This window comes from Polyodon spathula, chromosome 3 (genome assembly GCF_017654505.1).
Source record: "Polyodon spathula isolate WHYD16114869_AA chromosome 3, ASM1765450v1, whole genome shotgun sequence".
NCBI classification, from domain to species: Eukaryota; Metazoa; Chordata; class Actinopteri; order Acipenseriformes; family Polyodontidae; genus Polyodon; species Polyodon spathula.
Window position 1 is genome coordinate 49,216,735 of NC_054536.1, and position 12,825 is coordinate 49,229,559.

Genomic DNA, 12,825 nt, shown 5'->3' on the forward strand with positions numbered 1-12,825 from the left:
GCATCTAGTGCAGAACTATTGTGAATTGCTGATATTATTAAATTGACTCAAGTTAACTTGCACTTGATGACACTGGACTGGCTTTGACTACTCTACGGACGGTACATTTTATTGAGCCCTTCTTATGCTAGTTTTGTCATTTATAATCCAACCTTTTATTGTAAGGAACTGCTTTTACTTTTAAAGCAGAATGCAAATGGTGCGGTCTCTTTACTGGCCCCTGGCATACTGCATTATTATAAATGTGTATTGTTGTATAATAATAATAATAATAATAAATAGTAACAATATCTATAGTGTCTCAAATTGGAACAAGGGGATTAAATAAAGACACTGTGCTGTATATCTTACTGTAAAGATAGCTCAATGCACCCTGAACACGGGGTATAAAAAAAGTGAGCAAAGTCCCTGTATATAATTGCAGGTTAGGTCAGCGACACTTATAACAAGTGATAAATTACCATTTAAAACAAATGCTGTTTACAACAAAATTGCTAAGAGGGGTTAGATACTTTTGTGGTCTGAATTTAATAGCTTTTATTGGGTAGATTTGTAGACATCATTGTGGGTTGCTCCCAAGTGATGTCACTCATTAATAAGCAGGAAAATGTTTTCAATGTACTAAATGAAAATTATTTATAAAAGATAAAATAGCAGTGTACTACAGTAGGTAGGTTATCCCTTCCTCTAATCACAGTGCTGTCTGCCTTCAAGTAGCAAGAGCTGTATAACAAATTTGGCGGTACAGGACCTCAGGCTCCTGTGGATCTGCAGTACCCAGTACCCCCAGGACCAGGCCCAGGAGTATTTATTTCTGGAATCCATGCAAAACAGCACTTGAAAGATATCTGTGATAAACTCATAATAACAAGCAATGCATTAGCTGCTGTTAGAGACAGCATGTTGTAGTTGTCTGGTTTTGTTGAATAAAATAGTTTTCTATCACTATGGGATTGTGTCAATATGTGCAAGTGGCTGGACTAGCTGGTTTAAACGACTGCAGTTTAGAACAGAATTAGAATAAATAGAATAACCCTTGACTGCAGGTACTCTGTTGTGGGATGTTTTTTTGTTGTACTTCACTTTTTGTTTAAGGGGGTATTTTTTTTTTTTTAATCGAGTTACTGAATATATTATATATATATATATATATATATATATATATATATATATATATATATATATATATATATATATATATATATATAGTTAAATTACGAGAGGTCAGAAGAGGAGGGCTGTAGTGGAAAATAAGTCACAGACTCGCTATTGAGCAGTTTTTTTTCACATTTTACCATTTTCTCTTGTTGTGATGCATGAAGATGAAAGGCGTTCATTTGAAAAGGGGCCAGACTGACAGTGATGTTAACCAATCACATGACAGATGGAGACTATTGCCCATGTTAAGGCAATAGTTCAATTTATTTTTGCTCCTATGATGAGGTTTTAACCAATCACAGGCCAGAATTTCCAAAATATAATAGATACCACACATTAACTTTCTTTCCCTTAAACATGTAACCACAGTTTAAAGCTAAACTACATTTGGTCGCTTTCTTTGAGATCATAATGTAAAAAAACCCACCCCTAAATAATGTCTAAATGATAATACGTGTCATTTCATAAAGCTTCTGGGTTACTGGTATATCATTCAGCAGTGCAGACTTCATGCTCGGTTCCTTTCAGTTAGTAGACCAGCAATGTTACCAGACCCCCCCACCATAATGTCAGAGTGCATCTGCCATTTTAATAAAGGAAGGTCTTCCACATGAATAAATCATAGGGAACAAAACCTTTAGAAGATCCTGTAAAATTAAAAATGTACCTTTTTAAATAAACCTCTGCTCATTCTTACCTCCAGAGTGCCCTGAGAAGAAACGTGAAATCTCTAGATCTGGAGAGAAAACCTTTGATCTGGCAACACTGCAGGCTGAGGGGGTTAGAAACCATAAATTGAGCAAGTTAAGCAGACGTGTTCTAAACAGCACCACACCTGGTGCATCTGATCCTTATAACACGTATACTGCTCTCGCAAATGACTAACATTGACAACTCCGACAGAATGAAGAAGCAATACAGAGACACCCCCCCCCCCCCCCCCCCCCCCCCCCCCCCCAGATTATGAATTCTAACTGTTAAAAGGGGGCTCTCGTCTCTTATGAGGGTGCTTTTAGCCTTCCGGGAACTCCCGTATTTCGAACCTTGAGTATGTGCTAGACCTTGCTGAGAGCAGTCATTAGTAAAATCATATTCTGTCTATGCCTCAGAATCAAAAGATCAAAGCTACAATGACAGACCTCACAAGGAAATAATAAGATGGTTCTAAATAAGTTAATGTTGTAAATCACTTTACAGCTGGAAGATTTTGTAAGCCTGGCTTTTTTTATTCTACAAGTAATCAATTTAATAGGTGGACAGAACTATAACTGTTAAAGCAGAAAAAATATATACAACGTGGATGGGCAGATAAAAGTATTCTAGGAATGTAGTCGCTAAGGCTGATTCCCACAAGTTGACGCTGTTCTTCTGCCTCTTGCAGTATGCAACAGAAAATGGTAAAAATAAATCACAGAAGATTGATCCCTAGTTTAGGTCAGTGATCCATAAGCCATTAACTGTGAGGATATAATATAATTGGTATGTAATTGTGACAGGCTGGCGAGTGGATAGAGGCCCAGAGACAGGCTGCAGTTCAAAAAAAATAATACTTTTATTAAATAATTTAACACAAAATAAAAGGGCACAAGGGCCAAAACAAAGGTATTTAAGCTCAAATAGAAAGACACAAAACAAGAATTAGAAAAATAAAGGTTTCCAGGCTGGGCGATGCCTTCACTGGAACAGAAAATACAAAAAACCACAAAACAGCAAACACCAACACCAGCTTACTTTCTCAGCTCCCTCCTCTCCCTAATGGGAAGCTGAGGCCTCCTTTTTTGTCAGGTGGCTGGGTGCTGATTGATCGTTAATTACTCTAATCAACCCCAGCCACCTGAACACAAACCCAGGCAGGTAGGGGAATTTAACCCCATCCCTGCCAATTTACAGTAATATAAATGCATTTTTTTTTAGTTTTCATGTGGCGTTTCGCAGGATCTTTATTTTCTAAATTATTATCATTTGTTCAGTCGTATAAAATATAATAATTAGTAACAGACCTTGGAATTATTACATTGGGCATTTAAAGTGTTTTAGTCCGGTGTTAATCTTCATGTTATTTTATACAGCATGATTTTTGTTTTTTTATTGCTTAGACAGGTATGCAACATGGCACTGGCTCCGATTCGGTATGGTGCCGGCAGGTTCAGTGCAGACTTACTTTGTAGAATTGCAAGAATACCTCAGTCATGAGCTGAAAGCCTTCAGCTGTTGTTCTGTGGGCCTCTCCAGCAGAGACTGACTGTTGTGAAGTAGTTTTGTGATGTGGACAAATATCCACCAGGAGCTAAGCTGAGTCTACCAAACTTTCATTCATTTTTTTTTTTTTTGGTTTTGGTTTTATGTCATGAAATAATAATGTCAATACCACAAACATCACTACATACTTACATTTACTGTTGAAAATCATACATCCTGATACAGAACAGTTGACCGTTATCTTGTGAATTCAGGCCTGTGATGAAATGTCTACTATTTGTTATAAGCAGTTTATTAAAGGCCTGCAAATCAGTAAAATTGACCGTGGAAACATCTGCTGGTCATAATCAATTTACTAGCAAAAACAGCACAGATGAAGTAGGCACGATTGTGGGTGTGTATCCCTGACAACACATATGTGCACATATCTAGAGAAATGCTTATCCAATTGGGATATGTCTAGGTTTGAACCTTCTTTTAGAGTAGTAGAATTTCTGGGTAAAAGTAGGTGTCTGTTCTTTGATTACTGTACATACACACGTCAGTTACATGTTTACTTCTTGTGACAGGGTAGCGTCACGGCCAAGCTATTACCGGCAGGGAGACACTCAGAGCCTGGAAAGCTGCAGTTTAAAGCGCAAATGTGCATGTTTATTACAAGTACCAACACTAAACAAACAAAACACATTAACAAAACAAATGACACAAGGTCTGCGCAAAAACTCACGACAGTACAGCAGAGGACAGCACAGCACAGCAACACCTTCACATTCTAATTCCAACATTAATTAAAAAAAATGAACACCTGTCATCACTCTTTTTATACACCTGTGACTTGAGCCTAATTAATCATTAATGATTTAATTTATTAGGTCCCAGCTGAAACAGGTCAGTCACAAACAAGCCAGTACAGATTTACTAATTACCTCCTATGACAGGAAAACTTAGTGGTGACTCCCCCCCACCAGGAAGCTGACAGACACGAGTGCTGTGGGTTGATGCGTTGATGCACGTATTTATTCAATTTAGAAAAATTAAATAAATACTGACAAAAATCACAAAACAATGCTCACAGAGCAAAATAACAGGGTTAACATAATAATAATATCTTTATATAGCGCCTTTCATAGTGGACCACCATCAAAAGTGCTTTACAGAAATAGGCTGTGAACTGTGCATTATATGCAGTCATTTACATTAGGACATTGATTCATCATCTCATCTGCAGGGTGGAGCACAAGGAGGTTAATTGAATTGCTCAGGATCACACAGTGAGTCAGTCAGTGGTAGAGGTGGGATTTGAAGCAGTGACCTTCTGGTTACACACCCTGGACTTTAACCAATGGACCACACTGTCTCCTCATACAAAAATAATCCCTCCACACAAAACAAGCACCATGCTGGTCCTTCCAGCACACTGAACACCCACCCTGACCAGCAAAAGCTGCCGGTTTTTATACGTTTGACCATCTTCAAATTAGCAATACATTAATCAATCTGGAGATGGCCACATTCTGCAAGAGAGTTGACAGCCAATTTGTTAATAATGCATTCTCGCAAGATGTCTGGCAGGGACGAGCAGCTGACGTTGCTCCTGCCAGACCATGTTTAATTAAACTATACAATAATAAAACACCTTGTGTTTTTAACCGCAAACTATACATTTATTTTTTAATTCAGAATACAACAATGTGATTCCCTTTTTAAAATACCAATAGCTTATTTGTTTCCTCATACCCACAGATTCTGTCACAATTGTACACCTCTTCACTGAAATACCATTTCAATGTCCTTCCATTTCTTATAATCTCTGTTTTCATTACAGTCTCTTGCACTACACATTTTGCACTAAACTTTCCATCGTGACGGCAAGAGTTTGCGCCTCTCTTTTCAGTAATTGATCAATCTGTAACTGAATCATATTAAAAAAAAAAAAGACCTGATGAAAACACAGCTTGAAATGCCAACAGGGTGACCCATTTATAGAGGAACTCTCCTAGCTTTAATACTCACAAACCCGTCAAAAACAGTTTTTAAGTTTATTGATCTAGTTACGGCCTGCTCGATGGAGAGAATCGCCAAGTTAGTGAGATGTTCTTGTTATTGTCGAGTTTCCACACTTTGTCTGCCAAATCTGGCACTGATGAGAAAGCTTACTGCTTCCTCTTCTGTCCCTCTCTTCTGTTTCAGGTCTAGGTGGATTCTTTGGAGGCATCTTGGTAATTTATTTATTTAGTTTTTGCTCATCGCATGGTTTGTGTAGAACCATATTTGTAGTCGTTAAGATCATTTGCTAAGGAAGTGACGCATTCCTTTTTCTAGTACAGAAGCTCATTGTCACGGATGACATCAGACCAGGAAATATAGGACACAGTTTTGTGAGTGAATGTGCTTTGCACCGGTTTATTATAAATCAACAAAACAAAACGGCACAGTGGCCAAAACAAACACGCTAGAATATGGAACCAAACAAGTATCGTGCTGGTATAGAACCAGCACTCGTAGCAATTGCTATAGATCTTTAATTTCACTTTCTTTACCTCCCGACTCTCATTCTGCCTCTGATCAGGTCCAATTTATTTTCACATGTGCTGTTAAAGTATTTTTTTCACAGTACAACAGGTTTAAAAGTCACTGCATATCAACAGCACACTCAGTACTGCATCTCCAGCCAATCCCTAGCCCTTGTTCGCTGTGTTTATCACATTCCTCTTCATAGTAGTGCCTACTGATAAATCCTCTCCTGATTACTAGTTTTTAGTCAATAATATCATCTATGTCATTATTTTATTACTATAACATCTCAGATCTCTGCAGATGTCTGTGATATTCTTTGAGCGCTGGATGCGGAAGCAGCTATCTTGTTTTTTTATGTCCATGTTAGGTCTGTGGTGCAGGGCCTCTGTGTAACGATCAGATCCGCCCCCCCTTTTTTTGCTTACTTTTTTTAAAGAAATGTTGTCTGAAGATCTATCACTGTAAGTTCACTTTTTGTTCAATTACAGACAAACTAGTTAAAAACAGTTCAAATTGTCCAGCGCAACATGACCTACTGTTTGTCATTCACATTTATATGCTTGAGTATTTGTTTGTTTGTATTGCTACAGTACAACGCAGGTTCTGTTGTTAATGTTACAATTCTTTTAATGTTATTCATGTCATTTAACTGGCAAGCATTTCAAAGTTGAAAAATACTTATTTGATTGTAACACTACTATTCTTTTTTTCTTTCTTCCAGTTTGCAGATTAGCCTGTCACAAGAAATGTGAAACAAAGGTAAGCAGATTAATGTTTTTTAAGAGTAGAACTACCGGAGCAGTCTTTTTGGTGCATCACGTTTTCAAATGCATTTTTCTCCACTGATTTGGCAGCTAGGCACCTGTGCTTTTTTTTACTTTTCCTATATAGATATATTAAATATCTCAAACCGTCAGTAGCCCAGGCTTGCAGAAACTAATGGAGATGCACTAAGTTATACCTAGAACTACCGCAGCATATATATTCCAAATTGCCTGTGGAAATTTATAGTATATTGTTCTACTATATTTGGAGGCATTAGGACTCTGGGGGTTAGGGACATATACTCCATCTTGGAAAAGGTTGGTAAAGGTTCCTATCTATAAGAGTCCATCTTAAGTTCTTGATTGTTTTGGTAATTGTTGAATTGATTGTTTATTGTTTAAGTTTTTTTCAGTTGGGTTAATTGAGGTAATTAGAGCCCCTTTAAAAGGGGTGGGGAGAACATGTTAAGGAATGGAAGAAGTCAGAGAGAGAGAGAGACACAGACAGGAGAGCACATGCCAGAGTGTGTTCGTGCTTTGAGTGTGTTTGTTTGTATTGTTTAATAAATGCATGCTATGGCATATTCAAGGTACTGCACCCACTGACTTCATTACACTATATACACTGCTGTGTGAAAGTCTTAGACGTTGCGTTTTTCTACTCTAATACATTATGAGCATCAACAATTTACTCAAAGCCTCCACTAGTGTTTTCTACTATTACGATTTTTTATTTACAGTATAATCGTAAATCTCAAAACTACTCGCTTCTAAATCTTTTGTAGTCATTTTTGTATTACTTTAGTATAAATACATGATAATTTGGATTCATGTGTTTTTCTGACTATGTGAACAAAAAGACACACATTTGCCAGTTTTCCCATTGGAAATAGTGATATTTTGAAATATCACTGTGCTGGTCACAAAAACAAAGTTTGTGGGGAATAATAGCCATTTTCTATACTTTTGAGGCATAAGCAATTAGGAAATAACACTTACTACCCAGGAAAAACAATTGTGTTACATAGTGTAATCAACAAGTACAGAGAAACATCATCTGTAATTGGAAAACCCAGGACTGGAAGACCCAGCAAACTGTAACAAGGATGAGCAAAATTTGAAGATAATATCCTTAAGGAATAGAAAGAAGCGTTGAATAGACAACATAGCTGGCAGAAGGCACAGATGTCATTGTCCATCAAATCAACAGCACGAAGGTCATTCTTGAAATCAGGACTTAAAGGATGTGTTGCAGTGAGAATACCTCTTAAGAAAGGGGAACAAGACTAAAAGGCTAAAATATGCACAAGAACACAAACTGGACTATGGAACAAGGATTAAATTTGCTTTGGACTGTTGATGGATGAACAACAACACCTGTGCCTTCTGCCAGTTCTGTTGTCAATTCAACGCAACAAATCATCTTGAAACAGAAGTTCACATAGTAACAGTTGCCGTGCCATCTTTGAATGTGATTCTACGAACAGCTTACACCTACCTGAAGGTATGCATAATTTAAGTAACAACTAAGCCTTACGTTATAACTATCTTACCTGGTGCAACCTGTGTAAATTTAGTAATATATAAAAGCATAGTAAAGACTCTAAGCTAAGTAAAAACTTACGCATAGCTGGTACAACTTAGCCCTGAGTTTTAAAGCCAATTAAACAATAACAAATTTTTCTCTTCTTACTCATTATGAACTGACACTGCAGTTGGTAGTTGCGAATGAATGAATGAGCGATCCGTTTCCAGTCAGAGTTCAGTGACGTGAAATTGAAAAGTGTTATCCACTAGTCTTTTTATAATAATTTTGTATCCCTTTGGTACCAGTAATAAGTAGGGGTCTACTTAAATCACGTTAAATTTACATATTTTTCATGGTAGGTTGCGGAATAAAATTAGGATTTCTCTGAGATTTTGTGGACCTATTTAAACATTAAATAAACCTAAGTAGACAGTCTTTCAGGGCACTATAAAGCCTAAAAATAGTGGTATTTGCTTCCCTACTAAAACAGAGTGTGGTCATTTGTTAAAGGCAAGCATGCAGCATCCCCCTGCAGTTGACTTGCCCATACATTGAGACAGCATGTTCCATCCACTGAATTGGTTGGAAGTTAAGGCAAAGCTTTGCCAAGTTATACATATATGGAAATCGATTAGAAACAGCCCCAAAACACGGTTACCCAAGGGCATCTGGCATACTTTAATAAAGGCAATGTATGCAGCACATTTGTTATGTTATTTGTCCCATCCAATAATTTACTGTATTAGTCAAAACAAAGAAACGTGGCTGTTGTATTCGGGTCTAAAATTCCAACTGCGAAAAAATAAGCAGCAGGTTGAAGCCAGGTGGCTGTGCTAGATATTTGTAGTGCTGATTTAACTTGCAGGTAGGAATACTTTTTGTCTGGGCTGACTTTCCAGTTTGGTTTCTGAAAGCTGTTTATTTTACATTTTGTTCAGCAGCCTCTGTGGTAGCCTTTTGTTTAATGTTTGATTCTGAAGCTAAATAGCGATCAATCATATTTTCTCCAAAGACACATTAAGATATGCAAAACAATTACCTCAATCTGCATGTACAGTTTCTTCATGAAATATCTTGAAACGATCATGTGTGTGTGTGTGTAATATATATATATATATATATATATATATATATATATATATATATATATATATGGTGACAAATCCGCTGGGCGTGGCGAACGTGTACACATAAAACTCTAGCGGCATTGGTAACAAAGAGTCTCTGACACAAATTGTCCTTTTTAATCAGGATGGTACCTGATGCAAGTTTATTTAGAAACATTTTCCACAGGCAGGTCGGTAAATCAGGCAAAGGTCAGCACACTTAAACAGGTTCTCAGCACAATTTCAGGGTCAGGCAAAGGTACAGGCAATCAAACAATCTAGATCAATTCACGGGTAATCACAAAACTTCAGAAACTCTCTCTCTCTCCTAGCACAAAGTTCTCTCCTACCACTTCACTTAGTGCTGTGAGCCAGCCCTTTTTGATCCCAACTACCCCTCCCCTGGGTGACATCACTTCCCACCGGATAGCTCTCTGGGAGCTGTAGTTTCCGCCAGGTCAGCCATCTTGTTTCTGGTAGTGTGAGGACATAATTTGCCAGCAGATTTGCCCTCAAGTACCTCACTTTCTCAATCCTGCCCCTGGCCCTATCATATATATATATATATATATATATATATATATATATATATATATATATATATATATATATATATATATATATATATATATATACATACATACACACACATACACAATGGCTTGCAAAAGTATTCAGACCCCTGACCAATTCTCTCATATTACCGAATTACAAATGGTACATTGAAATTTCGTTCTGTTTGATATTTTATTGTTAAACACTGAAACTCAGAATCAATTATAAGGTGACATTGGTTTTATGTTGGGAAATATTTTTAAGAAAAATAAATAAAAAACTGAAATATCTTGCTTGCATAAGTATTCAACCCCTGTGCTGTGGAAGCTCCCAGTTTGCACCGATGAAAGAAATTGCCCTAACAAGGACACAATTACCTTACCATTGGCCTCCATCTGTGAACCATTAAAGTTGCTGTCACATTTTCTGGATAAAAACCCCACTGTTGAAGGATCATTGGTAAGGCTGTGAATCTGAAGGAAAATGAAGATCAAAGAGCATTCTACAGAAGTTAGAGATAAAGTAATACAAATCCCTAGATTAGGGAAAGGGTACAAAATAATATCCAAGTGTTTGGATATCCCAGTGAGCACAGTTGGATCAATAATCAGGAAGTGGAAGCTGCATCACACCACCCAGGCATTGGCAAGAAAAGGCTGTCCCTCAAAACTCAGCGCTCAAACAAGGAGACTTGTGAGAGGAGCCACAGAGAGGCCAACAGTCACTTTGAAGGAGCTACAGAGTTCAGTGGCTGGGAGTGGAGTAATGGTGCACCAGTTAACCATATCAAGAGCTCTGCATAACACTGGCCTGTATGGGAGCATGGGAAGAAAGAAGCCGTTACTCAACAAGTACCATCTGAAAGCACGTCTGGAGTTTGCCAGAAAGCATGAGAGTGACCCAGCTGCGATGTGGGAAAAAGGTTTTGTGGTCGGATGAGACCAAGATAGAATTTTTGGCTAAAACTCAAAGCGCTATGTGTGGCGCAAACCTAACACTGCCCATGCCTCAAGACACACCACCCCTACAGTGAAGTATGGTGGTCGCAGCATCATACTGTGGAGATGCTTCTCATCAGCAGGGACTGGGCATCTTGTTACAATTGACGGAAGAATGGATGGAGCAAAATATAGGAAAATACTGCACTCTGCTTTAGTCCACTAAAAAACTGAAGCTTGGGAGGAAATTCACCTTTCAGCAGGACAATGATCCCAAGCACAGGGCCAAAGCAACACGGAGTGGCTCAAGAACAAAAAGGTGAATGTCCTACAGTGGCCCAGTCAAAGTCCTGATCTGTGACACTATTTGACAATTGTGGTCCAGAAGCATCGTCCAACCAACTTGAACAATCTGGAGCAAATCTGCCAAGAAGAATTGGCCAAAATCACTCTGACACTGTGTGCAAATCTGGTACGTACTTACCCCAAAAGACTTAAAGCTGTTACTGCAGCGAAAGGTGTCTCTAAAATATTAATGTGTGGGGGTTGAATACTTATGCAAGCAAGATATTTCAGTTTTTTTTTTTTCTTAAAAATATTTCCCAACATAAAACCAATGTCATCTTACAATAATTGATTTTGAGTTTAAGTGTTTTAAAATAAAATATCGAACAGAACGAAATTTCAGTGTACCATTGGTGATTCAGTAATATGAGAGAATTGGTCAGGGGTCTGAATACTTTTGCAAGCCACTGTATGTATGTATGTATGTATGTGTATATATATATATATATATATATATATATATATATATATATATATATATATATATATATATATATATATATATATATATATATATATATATATAGTATGCCTTAATATGCTAAATCAGACTTGTATATAGCCAAAACCAGTATTCAGGAAATTTGTAGGCATGTAGAAGTTAGTTTTTGAATATTGCATTTAGTTGCTTTCCACATAGTGAGCTTCAGTAAGTCTAATTATTATGATTGATCACCGCACAATCTCAGACAATGGATGGGTTATTTTTTCCAAAAGCAATTGTCATATCTAAGGCAAAGCTGTGGTCAAATAAAGCATACAATTCAGAAATGTGTTACATGCTTATTCTTGCAACTTAAGATGGAGCTTTAACATGCTGCCTTATTTTATGATAGACTTCTGTTGTATACTGAGTCCTGTCTACCTTAAAAATAAATCATTTATGTAACTGTCTATACATTTTTTAGGTGTTTGGGCAAATGCAGAGGTTTAAAAGCTGCAGTAAAGGGTAACAAAATGCAGATCTACTTATTTACAGTAGCAGTTAAGAAGTTTATTTTTTCAGGGTTTAAATATTTATTTTGAGTAGCATTAGAATTAGTTGTACAATTCTAGACCTAATGATGATCATTTTAGAATTACCAATTTCAACATACAGTAAACTGTACATAAATACATATGGAAATCATTTAAAACAGCGATTTCCAGACCTGGAAGAAGTATTGTAAAAATCATGAAAAAATTGCTTAGAAAAGGTTACACTATATGTTTAAGACTACCATTTTGTTTTTTCTGTCTCTTGTCTGTTTCCACGGATTTTATTTCTATTTTTTTGTGGTCGCTAAGTAATGAACCTGGCAACGAAGGCATATATTCATCATTACATAACCATTGCTAGCAAAGCGAGGGGGGTATATGTTTTTGAAGGCACTTGATTTTTGTGACTGTAACTTGGTTGAGACCGTAGGCGCCTAACCCATAGAGCACAGGGGAAGCAATGCCAGTATACATTTTGCCCCTTTACTTTTTTGCTCAGTAGGCACTGTTATTGTTATTTTGCCTTTTAAAAGGGTAAAAATGTAATTTATAATTAAAAAATCCTGAACATCATTCAGAATACGCCAGAAGTCTAATATTGATAAAAGAAGAAAAAGAACACAGTAAAACTTTGTGGTCATTCAATCAAACCAAGTAGGAATTTGCTTGCACCATTTAAGATGTTTTTCAAGTCAGGTAAGACTGGCAAAAGTAAACCAAAATTTTTATTATTATTA

The 12,825-nt window shown here is 37.0% G+C and overlaps 1 protein-coding gene across 3 annotated transcripts in view; it reads left to right on the plus strand.

Annotated features, from left to right (window-relative positions):
• The window catches only part of LOC121313142 (tensin-3-like), a 165,238-nt gene that overhangs the window by 62,890 nt on the left and 89,523 nt on the right, over positions 1-12,825 (plus strand). For all 3 annotated transcript variants that reach the window (XM_041245357.1, XM_041245354.1, XM_041245356.1), the window contains exon 3: positions 6,596-6,633. In XM_041245357.1, the coding sequence (XP_041101291.1) occupies positions 6,596-6,633 (38 nt within the window). The remainder of the gene's footprint in view (positions 1-6,595; positions 6,634-12,825) is intronic.